Genomic DNA, 18,228 nt, shown 5'->3' with positions numbered 1-18,228 from the left:
GGGTCTCGTCTGAGATTCTGGCAGGACGAACAATTTATGGAATCTCGCCAAACGGCAAAAGTTATTTTCGTTGAGTTCTTGTGGCTTGTAACCTGTTATGTTCGACCGCATGTTGCTGCGAAACCGAAGAAAAGTGGAAATTTGCAGAAAATGCAACTGATGAATTATTAACTCGACTAATTTACATAAGGCGCACATCGACGAAGAAGCGACTGAGTCGCTCTCACATGACTTGTATTATTACTGAAAAGACGGGGAAACAATACACCCGGTAATTGCTAGCGGTGCTTAAGCCGATGGAAAATCTTATTTCTGTCCGTGCAGAGAGCTGTAAAACAGCAATCACATGCTGTGGAGGCGAAGAAACTGTTTCTGTAGACAGCAAAGATTCGATGTTAGAGGCTGGGGAGTATCTTGAACGGTTGAGTTTCTGGCAGCGACCGAGACAGAAAGTCGATTTACAATTCCTTGATGTTACTTACAGTGTGAAACAAAGCCGAAAAGGTAAGCTTTGATATCTCCCGAGAGAGTTTAGAGGCATTCATTGTAAAATTCAGGAAAGTGGAGACGCTTGACTCGAAGAGAGATGTGGGCACGTTGATCTCAAACAATAGTGCAGTAGCGAAACTGAAACGTGTACCTTCTCGCTTCGAAGTTTGTCAGAAGCTAATATTAATATTTCCACGGAAAAAAGTGGGTTTATTTATTTCACTTTTTGTCTGAATAATCTCTCTTATTTTCTGTGAGGTGTTGTAAAAGTTAATCATGTTGTTATTTTGCAAGATGTCATCCCAGCCATGACGAGACAACACGACAATGTTTTTATGGCCGACCCCGCAGGTGAAGGGCCAGACACTTTAGTGTGTTCCTCAATTACGGTCTTCTACAGATCTTTCCAGTAATATAGGAATTAACTTATACGTCAAGAAAAGTTTTGTATGACTTGGCAATCAAATTCCTCGATTAAAACTAATAATTCACGATCACCACTTCGCACCTTAATTGAAAAAAACACAAATCCTAAAATTGCCAGGTTTGAGGAACTTGTGTACTTGTATGGTTGACTCCCTTTTGTTTCAGCTTTCCAGCGTTGTTCCAATTTATGCGATTTCATTTTTAAATATATATATAGACACTCCAAGAACCAAATAATTGGAAAGGATTTATTCTTAAACTTTACCCTAAAAGGAAAATTTAAGTTTATCAGTAAGCTTACCTGCACGAGATATTTCGCCAAACAGTGGAATTTTTTGCAATCGCTTTAATTTGGCCTTTTGACAAGTATTTGTGCCTGTTCTAGAATTTCTAAAAGTGTTTAGCCCCAAACTGGTTTGGCTCTTAAATATTTTTGTACCAAAGAACAAATTATTGAATTACAAAAATTTATTGATACATCTTCGGTATTTTCAGGCTGCATCCAGGGTAATTTGTATTTGAATCAGCAAGCATTATTAGTACCTTTAGGACGGTATATTTATAAAAGAATTTTCTTTATTTCTTATCTTTTCTACCTTTGTGGGAAAAATTGGTAAATAAAATTGGTGTGACAGTGATAATTGCCCATTTTGGTTCATGACCAGCACTTGTAAAGACAAATAAATAAATAAAGATATAAAGAGAAAATTTGACAATTTTTTGTTCAGATGATATTGATAGTAGAAAGGTTAACACTACAATCTGTTTTATTCTTCTTAAGAAACAACATTATCAAGGATTGTCATGAAAGTTCCAGTTTAGAATTTTATAACCTGTCTTGAAAAGTATCTTGGAAAAATAGGGCGAAAGAGATAATTTTTTCTGAGATTCATATTACAACCTTAGTACTATGGGATGAAGTTCACTTTTTTGAGTTCTCAACTTGAGAGCTCCATCTTTATTTAGTTCGCTCAAAGGCGGCAACAGTTTAATTGCAAGTATTTCCATGTTTACGTTGTTTACAATTTGCAATATTGCGCTCTGCAAAATTCATCCAAATCAATAACAAGGTTAAATAAAATATTTGCAGTTTGAAGGCTTGGATAATGATTCCAGTGTTAACAGCTATTGAGAATAATATCAAATGAATGTTTCAAGATAATGTAGAAGATGAAATTTCTCCTTATCTAAGAAAAAAATTATTGTAGGAATGATATGGTTAAAGTATTGAACAATTTTCATAAAATCAGTGTTTTTTTGTTTTGTTTTAATAATAGGTTGTTCCTCTTCTTCAAATTTGTCTGTACATGAATATTATTTATACCTGTGATTTATAATTTATCTGTTTTCAAGAAGGACAGTAAAGAAATCATTAAAGTTAGACTGATCATGCATGGTAGATTTCTGTAAGCCTATTATTTAAATTTATATTGTATGGTGCACAACGGAACGAAATAGTGTCACATGATTCGCATCTATTCAACTCTGCAATGCCTGTTTTGAGTCTTAGTACTTTTCTCTAAATCCTTAAGAGAGCAGAAACCAGTGAGACAAAAAGTATACAATATTACTTGTTTTATTGTCAGTGGCTTTTGAAACCTACTGCTCATTTAGTGATTGACATTAACCTGTCATCAAAATACCACATATGCCATGAATAGTATTGTTGACTGCAGACGCACAGAGCACCTTGACCCACCATAGTTACCCTGAAATGCTATGGTCCCTCTTTTCACTATAAATTCGTCAACATTGTGGTATTTACAACTCTTATTTAGGTATAACTGGCAGTTTCCGGAAGTAATAAAGTTGACAAAGGAACACAAAAACATTATATTGACATGAACTCAAATGCACGTGGGCAACAGATGTGGTGTGAAATTACAGTAAAAGTGATTCAGGTGTAAGTGAACCCCAAAAAACTGCTGCCAAGCTTACATGCATTGTCCTTGTTTTGTTTGTCTCTGTTTGTACACAAAAGCAAAATCCAAGACCATAAGACATCATAATATTGAACAAGTCAGTCAATACTTTCTTTTTCGCATGTATCTATCATGTGAGAATGAAATTTGATATGTTTCGGGTCTTGCGTCTATTAAATTTGTTTATTAAATGTATGACCAAACTTTTTTTCTTTTTTCGTTGTTTACATGTAAATGCGTCATCATGAAGTTGTGCAGTGATTAACTATATTATTGGCACCTGAATAAGTGGAGATTTTGTTGTTATCTGCTCACGAGAGTTCTAAGACTGACTAATTTGATTTTGACAGACCTGGTCATTTCTGATGAATGTATGGGTGGTACTTTTTGGTGCATTTAAATTGCATGTGACCCTCAGTCGCGTTACATTTTGCAATCCACGTCTGTAGATTACTGTATTCAACGGCAAGATTGGATGATCACTGCAAAGAAAATACACGAGAAAATGTAGACAGAAATCCCAAATAATTCGTTTCATTGACATGTAAAGGTGCAATATACATGCACTTAATCTCAAGATGGCTTTCACCAGGGTTTTACGGCCACAAGGAACACCTTGAAATATTTATCCCAGCTTGGCAGAAGGCAGACCAGTTGACTCTGACTTACAGTGTACATGTACAAGTACAGGCGAGAATTCAAACAGGGAATACTTCTTGTCTTAACAGTGCCTTAATTATTCAGCCACTCCAGGGGTTCCAAAATGTGATGATGAAGCTAGGAATTCGATTCTATTAAATTACAAGTTTAGGTTTTTCAATTTGCAATTTTGCATTAAATTACGTAAAACAACAAATCACCTTATGCAAAAAATCGCCATGTTAATACAAGTCCTGATTTTTCCTTTTCTTGTACAGTGTATGTATCGGTAGTTAACAGTTAATTCTAAAATTCACAGATTTAATTTCTAAGGCAAAAGTAATTTTGCTTTCCATTGAGTTGTTATCCCTCACTAGTTCATTCTTGCCTCAAGTTAGATATAGTTCTTTCATTCTTGAGACAAATTTTCAATGGCTCAGATTTATACCAGAACATTTTGTGACTTCAACCACCTTTCCTCTCCTTGGTAAGTCAAAAGTCACAGATTGTCTTCAACAGGTGCAAGCTTTCCCAGACACGTTTATTCACAAGTTTTGAGGTTAATCACATTTACTGTGTTCCATCATGAATGACACTAATATTGATTTTCTGAGAACTATACATTATGTGACCTGAATGTCATCAGTTGATCTTTGGACTTACTAGCTGAGAATAAGCTGCTTAAAACCTAAAGCCCTAAAGTCTTTTTGTGATAAAATTAATGATACCCAGCTTTGTTTACACCTGGAAAAAATAGCATTTTTCAATGATAATGAATTGTGTGTAATAAATTGTAATTCAAGCCTCAACAGTTCTGTACTCAAAGTCTCATTTCTGGGAAGTGATGCAGGGATTTTCCCATTATATACATATAAATTTTGTAAATCGTTGAGAGTTTTTTTTGTTATAATAATATTTATATTTATATGCTAATTTGTTTGTGATCATGATGATTTGGATTTCCTTTAGTTTTGTGATCTAAGGTGTGTGATCAAGAGAGGATACTCTTTGAAAATTGAAAAGTATGTGAGGTGATCATGGAGCCATTTTGGGGGTCTCTTTAAAATACCTAAATCCCTCTCATGTTGTGTATGTCATTCCCTTTTCTTGGGCTGCTTGCAGCATGCGATCTTGATACCTTATTGGACAATGCATGTTGTTGTAGGTTCAGCATATTATGTTTGCTTTTTTAGCATAGTTTTTAACTTAAATGTCAATTCCTCTCTTGTGGTTCACATTTAACTAGCATGATATTTCATGGTTTCCACAGTTCCTCTTTCTTCTAATAAATAAATCTCTCTTATGCCAAACATAATAATGCATGAGAGATGTTTTGTTTCCAGTATTTCTCTGGAATTATACAAAAACCGTTGATGGCGCAAGACAAGAATGCTATGTCGACTGAACAGGGATTATCTATGTGTTCTTTATTAATTGATAGTGAACAGAACATGAACTAGCAATGTGGCCAAAGTACCCTGAAGAGCACTGTAAAATATTAATAATTATATTAACCCTGAAATGCCCACATAGGAGTGGCAGTGTTGGAATATACTTCATACAGTACGTCAAGAATGGTCTTGGGATTCTAAGCACAACTTAAGACTTTATTAATTATTTTGCCCCCAAATGATTTTTAGATATCAAAACGATAGTACATGGAGTATCTGGTGAATTCAAGAGTGGTGAACTCGTAGCTGTGCTTGGACCATCAGGTATTTAGCTTTTATTTTTACCTATTCCCTTGGGGGAATGCTTATCTTCCAAAGCTCAAATTTTGACAGTGGTAAAGTAATGTTTTTATGAATGTTTAGTTGTTCCCCCATGTCAAGGTTACATTGGAATTATTCCACCTTTTTTAAACATTAACAGAAGGACTCAGTTGATCTAAAAGCATTTCCAAAGAAAATAGTTTAACCATGAGCAAAACAACCGACCAAGAAATTAGAACTGCTCATAAATTTCCCAGTTCCCAGTCCCCAGTCCAAATTTGGACAAAATCCCAGTCCCAGTGGCAAGTTTACTTAAAAACCCCATTCCCTGCTACGAAAATCCCAACCTGAGTTATGATAGGGAAAAATTATATAATTTTGGAGCATCGATATGGTGCATGGAGCATTTAATGATGTAAGTCTCAAAACGAAATATGAGATTACTGGAGAACGGAGGCAATAAAGACAGTGCAAAATTTTACAAATTTTGTAGCTGCATAAGGAAAGGAAAGGAACTTTATTTAAGTGTCTAATCTTCTAGCGCCGTAGAGCACTAATCAGGGACACTGTAAATTGAAATTAACAAGTTAACGCAAATCTAATCAAATATTGGTTTTTGAGGAGAGGGGAAAACCGGAGTACCTGGAGAAAAAAACCTTGGTGCAGAGCAGAGAACAAACAAACTCAACTCACATATGACACTGAGTCCGGGAATCGAACCCGGGCCACATTGGTGGGAGGCGAGTGCTCTCACCACTGCGCCATCCCTGAGATTGCTGAAAAAGGCCTGCTATCACCTGGCACATGAAAGTATTCTGAATAGTGCAGTCTTTTGTTAGATTTCTGTCATGTTCAGAGTCACTGTCATCATCATCATCATTACTAAATTTATCAACATAAGTATCCTCACCAGTATCCTCCTCAGAGTCTTTGCCCTGGTCACTAGACCCACAATAATCGCTCGTCCAAAGGTCTTGCAAATTGGTAGGGTACATTCTAGTTCCTATGCGTAACATATTAACCATGATGCCCTGCCCAATACCTCATCTGAGCTTCTTCTTCTTCTTCTTTTCGAATGATTGCATTGGCTGCAGTGGGTTTAGGGAAGTCAATTTGTGCTAATGAAGCCATATTAGAGGTTAGAGTGTCAGGGACGTTGTAGGTACATGAAGGAGCTTTGAGGCTCAAAAACAAGTCTGTTAACATAAGGAAGGTCCTCACTCTCACGTGGCAGTGGCCAGGAATGCAAGAAGACTGCATGAAATATTTGATATCAGGAATTTTGAGAAGAACTAATACCTGATGAGCTCTGATAATGCAAATTCCATTCGCACCAGTGAGCATTTCTAGCCTTCCCTAGAGGAGCAAAATTTGATGAATTTTTGTTCTCAAATGAGGCCAAATATTATTAGACTTCCATTTACCAGATTGCTGTATTTTCTATTATCACCATCACCATCACCATCACCATAAGAGATATAATAATGCACACTGCAGAACTATGTTCACTCATGTTAGTGGCTTGAAGGACCAGTGCACACAATGGTTTGGACTTTTCAAATTGTCTGCATGATACACTCATTTTTAGCAATTTAGACTGGGTTTTTACTATAAGGTATGTTCAAAATGTCACATAAACAGGTTTATGGAAATTGCAGAGTAGACACTCAGCTCTTGATGAGCAATTTCTTAGAAGACGATTTTATGATAAAAACTAACAATAAAAGGTCACAACGTATCGACCTTCCAGAGGTCATTTTCAAGGGCGATTTAAAATGTACAAGTTATTTAGCATAAATATGTTTGTCATAGTTAAAAATAGTTTAAAAATACCATGATCACTAAAAAGCAGTAAAATATGTAACATAAGTGATAAAATATTTGTGAAATTAACGAAGGGGGGGACATAAAGTAATTAGAAGAAGAAACAACAATAAGCTTTTATAAACTGATCTAAACATACTTATGTCCCCCCTTTGTTAATTTCACAAATATTTTCTCACTTATTTTACATATTTTACTCCATTTTAGTGATCATGGTATTTTTAAAACTATTTTTAACTGTGACAAACATATTTATGCTAATTACTTATACATTTTAACTCGCACTTGAAAATGACCTCCAGAAGGTTGAAACGTGTCAACTTTTTATCGTTAGTTTTTATCATGAAGACACTCAGCTGTTTTGGTTATTGACTCGGGTAAATGTCAGCACCACAGAGTGTCGTCATGATAAATTTTACCATTTGCTTGTTTTGCAGGAGCTGGAAAATCAACATTAATTAACATTCTAGCTGGGTACAGGTAAGTTTTTTAAGTTTAAAGTTTGATTTATTTGATGATATGAAACAAATGGTACAAGAACTTGTCTACCAATTGAATAGCAATTTACATGACTTGATATTAATGGAAGTAATTTAATGCCCCATTCACACCAAACCTTAAACTTGTTTTAAACATGTTTAGTTAAACACGGTTTCAAAGTGTTTTCTTTTTAAATCATGTTCAGGGTTCTCCTTATCAGGCAGTAACCGGTAAAATTTACCGCTTGTAAGAGCACTTACCGCCTGCAAACGCTCAGAAGTAGCTTATCCTTTGCAGAACGTATAACATTAACCAATTGCTTTACCGGTTTGAAAAGGTGCCATACCTGTTGCACTGAAAACTAGGGAGAACCCTGCATGTTTACTGACTTTTGTCGACTATGAATTTAGCACAGGTCAAAGCATGTGTTGAAACAAACCTGAATCTCATGGAAAAGCCAGACCTACATTTTTCTGTGACTGATTTTTATTTTGTTAAACCAAGTTTAATTAAACATGTCTTGTTGGTGTGAATGGGGTATAAGTTGCATCTTGCCTTTTCCCTTTAGAACAAAAGACGCAGGTGGTAGGGTTTTGGTCAATGGAGTCGAGCGCAACTTGCGACAGTTTCGTAAAATGTCATGTTACATCATGCAAGATGATGTTTTATTACCTCACCTCACAGTTATGGAATCCATGATGGTAAATATAATAAATTATTATTTGTATTTTTGTCATGTATTAGTTATTGGTTTTGGGTCTTGAAAGGTTTGGTGCCTCTCAGAACATGTTGATATGAGAAGGAAACAGAGCGTGCAACAAAGACGTGGGATTTAAACTAAAGATGTTGCTGTTTATAAGATCTTTTGAACTACACTGAGGTTTGATTGGAATAAGTTGTGTTTTTCGGCAGCTGAACACAAGTCCCTTTTGTGAGATTTGCTTGAATAATTCATGTAAATTTTTGCAACCACCAAGACAGTATCGTCCTTAAATCTATGCAGCAAACAAGTACCCTCCCCATTCACCCCTGCAAAAATCGCTGGTAGTTAAATCTTGGGTGAACTTTCAAAATAACTTAATAATAAGAAGAATAATGTCAGGAATCTTCCGAGTTGCTTCTAACACAAGAAATTTTCCTGATAATATTCATGTTAAAATGGCCAACAGACTTGAATCACTTCACTATTTTAATATCTCAACTCGAAGGAAAATTACAATAGCTAGATCACACTGTGACTCACACATGGCTTTGAAATCCTAAACTTATGTCAATGTAATTGCAGCTTATTCACCAAGCAACGAGAACAAAAGGAACAAAGTTCACTCACAGCGTGACAGTCATGCAGTCCATTTTCCAACAATAATGATATTAACCGATTGACTCCTGGGGGTTCCCCATTGACGAGTAAAATCGTCTGGAATTAGACGGAGTAAAATACTAAAGTATGGCCAGTTTAGAGTGAATGGTTTAAAAATGAACCATTTACCAGGCTAAAGGTTATCTTAAAAGTGAAATCCAAATGTTTTGGTGATCAACCCCAGGTGATGATGACCTAGTTTTGAACAAGTTTGGATTTTACTTTTTCAATATAATTTTTAGTCTTGTATATAGTTCATTTTTTAACTTAAGCAAATTTTATGTACAATAAGAATATTAATAGCTGACTTTTATCTGGTTAGGTCTCAGCCAATTTGCATCTAAGAGAATGTCTCACCCATGAAGACAAAGAAAGAGTGGTAGGTTTAACTTTGTGTGCACTTCACCTTTTGGTGAATATACTGTTATGATTAGTTTACTATAGTGAAAGCTATACCTCTGACTAACTGAGTTAAGGGGCCTTCTTGGAAAAAAAAACACAAGGAGCTGTAACTTAATGTATATAGAAAGACAAAATAATGGTAGCAAGATACAGTACTTCCTGTATATGTTATATCTTGGCAATTTCGTAGTTAAGCAGCTACATGAGCACACAATGAAGACAAATCAAATTTGCTCGACAATTTTCTTTCAAATTTCCAGGATGCCACCATCTTTATTAATATTGTGACGTGTTATGGTTTGCCTTGTTGTTTTCACTCAGAGAGCTTTTGTTTTGAAACAAAAAGGCAACCACATGTCAATAATATTATTCAAGATGGCATTACCTGGGAAATTTGGAAACCAAAACCAGCTTTTTTGAAATTTATTTATTTATTTTCATTGGAAAAAGGTCAAACAATTTTTATTGTAAATATTATTTCCTGTGGTTTAAAATTATTATTTTCTTGTTTTAGCGGAGGTTCCAAATTACATCAAGTTCAATGGCTACACTAAGAATCTTTTTCTTAAAAGCAGATTCTGACAACTTGGTGCACAAGAACTCTACTGATACCTTGGTAACACGGTATTTCTTTTCATAGATCAACGAAATCATGCTCAATCTTGGCTTAACAGAGACAGCCAACACAAGACTGAGTGAAATTTCCGGAGGTCAGAGAAAAAGACTGGCCATTGCACTTGAACTTGTCAACAATCCACCAGTGATTTTCCTTGATGAACCAACAAGGTAATAAATTATATATAGGAATACAAATTATTATGACTTATGACAGTTGTTGGCATCATTATCATTATCATCCAGGGCTTGAAATTAAGGAAAAAATCAGGTCGCAATTTTGCAACAAGATACCAAAGTTTACCGGTAGTCAAAATTTCGCAAAGTTTTAGTCGCAAAATCGTTGTGCTGCATTGTGTTGTCAGCGGTGTAGCAAAACAAAATATGAGCTCACAATATTTGTGTTGAAAGAAACCACTGAAACTGGCGAATGATATCGAAGGAATGGAGTTGTGCATGTACACTGTAACATCAGCGAAATTACGCTACAATTACGCTATCTTCAGATTGAAAGAAAATTCACGGCGAGAAACAAAATAATTTTATTTCTTCATTTATTTTAGCAAAAGTAGCAGCAAAGTGGCAACTGCTAAGCCTTTTGTTTCAAAAGAGGGAAGGTGAAAACAAGTCACAAATTTGCAACTTCTCCAGATATTTTAATCGCAAGGGGAAAAAAATTCAGTTGCAAATGCGATTGTATTGGTTGCAATTTCAAGCCCTGTTATCGTCACCACAACCTCTACTATTATTTATTGTTCAATGTTTTAACTGCTGTCAAAATCGACCACTAGCCTGTGTATGTTTTTACAAAGGCAAGCCAAAGCCAGCCTTCTTTTATCTGATACACAGCTGATGCAAGAATTTTATCTGACTTGTTAATGAATGATAATAAGAGATTTGTTTTTTAAGGTTGACTTGTGTTGTTAGGGTATTCTCAGGAAAAAAATCCCCAGTGTTCCTAACAGCAGTGGAGCTAATGACCAACCACTTTCTATAGTATTAGCAGTTTAGATGGTCTACCTCTAAGGATGCTCATGTGAGCTGGGCCATTAAACTAGGTGCAGGTTTTCCTGCTTTACTGCTGTGACTGAAAGAGTTAACATTTGGCATTTTTGGAAGTGTAGAGGATAAGATGGTATATAATTTGGGGAATCTTTGCTTACATTTTTTGTCTCATAAGCACAAGCCCATTGTTTTCTAATCTACTGTATCAGCCAAAAAATCAAAACTAAATATTGAAAGTCTGTTACATAACGAGCTATCTCTGAAACTTTGATTGCAATTTACAACATAATCTCTGAGTAATGACGCTTTGAAAATTTGATCTTTTATAAAGAATATATGGGCTCATTAAGGGCTTTTGCCACCCAAGAATTTATCAGTTTTTTATTTCTAAGAACTTGCGCCTTCTCAAAGCCAAAAGGCTTAAAATTGGAAATGTAACTAAGTTTAACATGTTCTTATACCTTTTAAAGTTAATTTACGGTATGAATAGCATGATGCATTCTGCAAGCAAACTCGTATGTTATTGAGACAAAATGATGTCAGCAAAGATTTGCCTTTATTAACCCCAGTAAATTGATGAAGAGATTGTGTTTTAGAGGTTAACTTGGGGAAAGAAAATCCTAGTGTTCCTTTGCAGTTGTCAAACCTGTCACCTTCCGAGTACTAGTTCAAAAATTAATACTACCACTGGGCTAAAAAAAAACAAGGCCATAGTGCCACAGGGAACACACCCAGAAGACAACAATCCTGGCGATGGCGTATATTCTGTTCAGATTCCTTACTTGTTGGGTCTAGAGAGCTACTTGTTCTCTGTATAACTTGTATTTATCGGGTTTACATAGCTAGTACCCCATGAGGCTATAATAGAAATAATAATAATAATAATAATAATAATAATAATAATAATAATAATAATAATAATAATAATAGGGACCTTTAGATTCGAGGACAGGAATGAATATTTGACTGCCTGTTTTTAGCAAAAGTACTTTAAAAATTTACAACCCGGATGATTAATCTTACTCTTTGTTGCTTAATTATTCTTTGCTGGTAACTGAGCCTTTTCCTGCTCGAAAAATGCCAAAACTACCACCTTGTTGGTGACTTGTTTGACACAACAACATTGTTGCAAAACTTCGTACTAAAATGATGACGGTATCATATTTGTCCGGCCAAAATGACACTGGTTTGCACGCACTCACTGTTGTTCTATGAGGAAATCTTGTACTCGTAGTCGTTCTCGTCCTAGAATCTAAATGTCCCTAATAATAAGAAGAAAAAGAGGAGTTTGTCCTTGTTGAATGAATGAATGAATGATGTTGGAGTGCTAATAAAATTAATATTATTATGATATGTGGGTTTTGTGTTTGTTAATGGTAATGATTATTATTTACTATAAATAATTCTGTAAATGATAATAATAACAATAATAATAATAATTATATATTATTATTATTATTATTATTATTATTATTATACCATTCTTATTCTGTACTGACTGCACAGAGGTGTAGATGTGGCCTAAGTACTGCTTCAATTTTCTATTGGCTGTCATCGTCATGAATTACCATCTATCTTATAATAATTATTTCTTTTCACTAGTGGCTTGGACAGCTCATCTGCCTATCAGTGCATTAGCCTTATGCGAACACTTGCCCATGGTGGAAGGACCGTGATTTGCACCATTCATCAACCGAGTGCAAAACTCTTTGAAATGTTTGACAAGGTCAGTTTTTACACTGGTGCATGTGCATGCATATTGACTTAAGTGCATGTCACTTCAACAAACTGTTTCATTTAATTTATTTTCCGTAATCATCCCAAATAATTATATTGTGTAGTTTTTGGAACCTTTTCATTCAAATTTCACTTATTTATTGGCTTTGAAAGACGGGGAAAATGGTCATACTTGGATCAATAACCGAGCGATGAAGGGAATGGATTTGATACGGGGTTGAAGTCACAAATTAATTGCATCGCTGTTGTCAAAGAACTATCTCAATGCAAAGCAGTCTGTGACGTCAGCCAGGTATTGAACCCATTTCCCTTCATTACTCAGTTATTGATCAAAGTGTGACCACATTTCCCATCTTTCAAAGCCAATAACAAAGTGAAATTTCAATAAAAAGGTTCTAAAAACAACATGATGTATTTGGGACAATTTTGGAGAATAAAATAATAAAGTGGAAAAGTTTGTTTATGACAGTTACTTGAAGGTCTCATTTCAGACACCTTAAGAAGTAGCTGCATTTGTTTCTAGACATCACTCTGCTTACCACCTAAATGTAATGCTAATCTACCTTATTGTTTAAAACAGGTAGCAAAATGCTCAGACATATTGGGGTAAATATTTGTGTTATATACCAAAACTACTAACTGAAGGCATGCATCCAATTATATGGATTTCTGAACATAGGTACCAGCAGCAGATAATAGCCCAGTTTCAAGTTTGCCGTGACTGCTGAATAAAAGTACTGAGAGCGCATTATTACAGGGTTAGCCTCCATCTGAGTGGGAGGCACGGTGGCCTCATGGTTAGTGCGCTCCACTTCGGATCCAGTGATCCGGGTTCGTGTCCTGGCCGGGGAAATTGTGTTGTGTTCTTGGGCAAGACACTTTACTCTCACGGTGCCTTTCTCCACCCAGGGGTATAAATGTGTACCGGCGAATTTAATGCTGGGGGTAACCCTACGATGGACTGGCATCCCATCCAGGGGTGAGTAGAAATACTCCTAGTCGCTTCATGCTACAGAAACTGGAGATAAGCGCCGGTCTGATGGACCTTCTAGGCTTGTAGCATACTTTACCTTTACCTTAGCCTCCATCGAAAGTGAACATATTCACAAATTTCAGCAAGAAGATGACCTGTTTACAACTCTGTCTATTGTTTCATTTTCAAATCAGGCACCTTCCCGTCGGTTTTTGTGAATACTTTACTTTAGGTTGAGGCTAACCCTGTATTAATGTGTCATTGGTGTTTGTATTGAGTGATAATTCGAAGTGGATAATTCTAAAATTCGAAAACGGACTATTCACATATCTGGAGGTTGCGCACACTATGCATCATTGACTACAAAGGCTTCATTGTTGATTGCAAATCATTCTGTATATATTTTCTTGTCTAAGAATACAATAAAGTACTGAGTATCAAAATTAATATTTCATAAAACAATATTATTGTTGAATTCGGTGTTTATTATTATCCGGAATAATCAAGGTCAAAGCTAGCGTTTGGTCTGCTACCACTTGCATCAAACTCAAAATTTTCTTGGTGGCAAAAAAACTCATTTAATATTAATAATATTGTTATTGTTTATTACTGGAATAGATTGTCTCTTATAAAATAATTTTTGGATGTTAATAAACTGTTTTGAGTTTGGCCTTGAGCTGCTTTTGAAAATTTTAATCCAAGCTTTCGCCGATCTTGGATGATGGGATAGATTATCGAAAGCTTGGATTAAACTTCTCAAGAGCAGCTTGTGACCTCACTCAAACAGTTTATTCATTTTTTGTAAAATATACTGCTAAAGGACTACATCCAACATATGACTTTATGGATTTGTTTTAGTTGTACATATTGTCTGAAGGCCATTGCTTGTTCCATGGCTCTGTGCAAGAACTGTTGCCATATTTGTCTGGAGAAGGCCTCGTCTGTCCCAAGTACCACAATCCAGCTGATTACAGTACGTACTTACAGTCAACGTAAGGTCGTTGAGTAAACACGAATATCTTGCCATTTATCTGTTTTATTTCATTTCCTGTCATAAACTGAACATTGTAAAATAACTTGAGGCTGGTTTTCTCCGTTGGACACAAGAACAAATTCAAGTTCTAACCTGTCCTTGTCAGGAATTTTAATCTTTGCTAAATTAATTTAGCAAATCAAGTGGATGATGGATGATGAGTGGATGATATTGTATTCCAAGTGTTTGTTCAGTTGGGTAAAAATGCAGGTGAAAATGTAAATTGATACTTGCGCGTTATAAGTAAATAAATAAATAAATAAATAAAATAAATTATTAGTAAAGCGCGTGGGAATTTCACAGTTTTCGTAAGTAGCATAACCTGTCTCCATGCAAGAAAGCTCTTCAAAGTTTCTACTGTTTTTGTGTCTTTGGACACCCATCCCGAACCGAAGTCTGGCCAACTTTCTTTAAACGTCTTTACTCATGCAGTTGTTCAAGGCCTGATAAAGCTAATCCAGAATTACAGGCAACTAATGCAAGTACAGTCCATTTTCTGATCACAAAAGGTTCCACAAGATGTTTAGCCTTCCAAAATTGTCTAGACTTGCTTTCCTTCAGAATAAAATTACGATTAAGGTATTTTTATGACGAACCAAATACAAGCCAGTGTTTGTATTTCAATCACGCCTTAGTGTTATTCCAGCCGGAATATTGGCAGGAATTAAAAGAATGTTTCGACGGGACAATGAAAATCCCACGTGCCCTATTCGTGACTGACAAGACCCGGCGATGCTACTCAATCAACAGGTGGTTTGCAGCCAAGCACTCGAGACACGGATAACAAGGGTGAAATGTGTTAATTAATACTGGCGGACAAACAAAAGAAGCTATGAAGAGATCTCTTGCTTTGTCCGCCAACATGTCGGCGATTACGTAACGTGAAAAGCGCCAATGGCGAGTTTTGGCGAGGATAGTAATGCCAATTAAAGCGTTACTCAAAGGCAACTACCACTCCTTCAATAGAGTAATTATAAAGCAGAGGAAATAGTTTCAAATGTATTCGAAGGTTTTTTGAAGGAAACGTGGCTGTATCTCGCCTGCGAACGCAGACGTATTTCCTGCGGTCGTTTCTCCCGGAAATACGTCTGCCTTCGCATGCTAGACCGTGTCAGAATAATCTAGCTAAGCGTCGCCATCTTGAATAATTAGAAAGTAGAAGCAACTTCGACGGTTACGGCATGCAAGGAAAACACTATAGTGGGGTTATTTTAATCAATCCGAATCTACATATAGTCAGCCAACATCGATGATTTATCCCCAACGTACTCGTTGATCTTTGTGCAACTTTGGTTAAGGAATTTAGTGATCTTCCAATGATCATCGAATCGTTTAGACTCAAAATCGGGAAGGCAGCTCAGTTGAACAAATTCTTTTAACTTTTAAAGTCGATTTGTGTTTTGTAAGGCGTCTTTTAGGAGCAAGTTCACCTGTTAATGAAACCAAATATAAACGAGACGTCATGAGGGATGTGTTGTTGATTTTGTCCGGAAGAATGCGAGCCAATTGAAAAACAGAGAAATCTTTTGCATGAATAGCAATGAACAGTTACTCGTGCGAGTTGATCACTTTAACCACTTTCTCCTACATTGAGGCGAATGATTTTTTTAGCCGGTTTATACAACACTAGGATGAATACCTAACAGCTTAAGAGTATTACTTACTGGCATTGAAGGAGACCATTTTGTCTCTGTTCCGCTAATCCGAGGTGAAGAATACTTGTCATTCATCTCGGAGTTGACTAATCAGAACGAGCGAAAAGCACAATTTGCTTGTATATCAGATACTAATTCTTGAAAGCAACGGATGTCATGGCTCTATGGTTTAAGCGTAAATTGTCCTTTCTTTTTTTCGTATGATTGTTTCCAGTAATTGAAGTGGCATCAGGGGAATATGGCGAGAATGTAATTCCAAGTCTTGTGAAGGCATGGAAAGCGCGTGAAGAGAGCAATGCAAAGAAGAAGAGCCTTACAATTAACGCAAACTGTGGTATGATGGTGTCCATGCTGCCGAACTGTAATGTGAAAACGAGCACTGATAGTATTATCCATGCAGCTAGTCAAACAACTCAGGTTCGTCATAATTGTCATCACCATCATATATTTATTTATCCTCAGGTTTTAGAGTAGCTTGATGTAGCTAATAGAGCGGTTTTCAATTGAGTGTCGAAAATAATAGCGAATTACTTTGGTTTTGCATTACTTCACTCATTGATTGGTTCAAAGTTCTCGCCCCACTTTTTCAACCAATCAGAATTGAAACCTGGCAAAACCAATCGTGGCTCGCGCGTGCACATTTTACCGCGCTTTGTGTCGGCTACGTGTGATAACTTCGAGTTTTGATTAGTTTACTGGATTGTCTCCGTCCTTTTTGATTGGCCAAAGTAATTACTTTGGTTTTGGTTTTACGACACTCGATTGAAACTCTCCGAGCAATTAACCTCCCAACCATGTTATACCACAGAAGACAGACCACAACACCGGGAACTCCATGCCCTACTTTTTGCGAATAGTGTACGTGTGTGGGTTCCTTTACGTCCTACAAGATTATAAACATTGAAGGGTTGTGAGACGGTTTATCGTCCTTATCGGCAGAGGTTTTATTAGAAGCTGCGGGACCTGGGTAAGAGCACCCGTCTACGCTGAGTACAGACCCGCCTTTGGTCAAAGGAGGTCTCAAGATCAAAAGCCAAACTATATATAGGACCGTGCCCTCTTACTCTTTCTACTTTAAAAACTTTATGAAACCCCTGTATCCGAATTCAGTAGAGAGTCTTAACTATTTGCAATGATCATTACAAAGGCAGTACTTTCTCCTCAGTTATCTAAAGACTAATTTAATTGGTGGTCCGGGCGGAGTATTTGATCCTGCGATGCTCAACCAACTGAGCCGCCATTTTGAAACCAAGAAGGTCCAATGCTTGGTGAGCACCGCATGCCATCAGCTAGACCCTGGCGTCTGCCTTTGGCGCGAAGTTACATGAAATCAACCAATATTTTACTGACGAGGCTAGTTTCGGAAAAAAAAAAAAACGATGAAGCTATCGGAGTGTGTTTGAAATAAACTAAACCGACTACCGTATTGAAACTATAAAGGTGACCTTTCAGGCTTAACCTTCTCATTCCCACGATGAAAACGTCCATTCTCCCAACTAGTACCCATAAAGTTCTTTGTGTACATGAGAATTTGGGGGTATATCAAGATCACACCTCTTATGTTTAACGGTAATAATCAACACTCGATACCTGTCTGACTGACATTTCATTGAAATTGTAAGAGAATTTAACCCGATTCTTTTGCTTTACACTATCACCGATAGCGGTATACCAACGAAACAAGTTGCCCGAAGTCGAAAATTCAGTTAATGGACGTGCTCTCTTCTTCGTGCGGGAGTGTTTAGGTTACCTCGAGCCGAAGGAACCCTCAGGGTCTTAAAGTGTACACAGTACCCTTATGACGTAACGCTCACAATTCTTTTGTTGTGTGACTACTGCACATTGTAGTTATAGTAGATCAACTCGACAAAATAATTTTGGTGCTTTACGTCGTAAGGTGTAAGGCCTATGCCGTGAAGAGAAAGAAGTGCTGGCGCAAAAAACGAAATCTTCAAA

At 36.5% G+C, this 18,228-nt stretch overlaps 1 protein-coding gene across 1 annotated transcript in view; it reads left to right on the top strand.

The window, feature by feature from the left end:
* The window catches only part of LOC138028224 (ATP-binding cassette sub-family G member 4-like), a 68,141-nt gene continuing 49,913 nt past the window's right edge, over nucleotides 1-18,228 (top strand). The window contains exons 1-9 of the mRNA XM_068875685.1: nucleotides 1-504; nucleotides 5,117-5,191; nucleotides 7,450-7,492; nucleotides 8,061-8,193; nucleotides 9,175-9,231; nucleotides 9,895-10,040; nucleotides 12,477-12,600; nucleotides 14,443-14,557; nucleotides 16,487-16,689. Of these exons, the coding sequence (XP_068731786.1) occupies nucleotides 297-504; nucleotides 5,117-5,191; nucleotides 7,450-7,492; nucleotides 8,061-8,193; nucleotides 9,175-9,231; nucleotides 9,895-10,040; nucleotides 12,477-12,600; nucleotides 14,443-14,557; nucleotides 16,487-16,689 (1,104 nt within the window). The 5' untranslated portion in view covers nucleotides 1-296. The remainder of the gene's footprint in view (nucleotides 505-5,116; nucleotides 5,192-7,449; nucleotides 7,493-8,060; nucleotides 8,194-9,174; nucleotides 9,232-9,894; nucleotides 10,041-12,476; nucleotides 12,601-14,442; nucleotides 14,558-16,486; nucleotides 16,690-18,228) is intronic.

Source organism: Montipora capricornis, chromosome 13 (genome assembly GCF_036669925.1).
Source record: "Montipora capricornis isolate CH-2021 chromosome 13, ASM3666992v2, whole genome shotgun sequence".
Taxonomy (NCBI): domain Eukaryota; kingdom Metazoa; phylum Cnidaria; class Anthozoa; order Scleractinia; family Acroporidae; genus Montipora; species Montipora capricornis.
The sequence above is the reverse complement of the archived record's forward strand: the minus strand, read 5'-3'. Positions and strand labels throughout refer to the sequence as shown.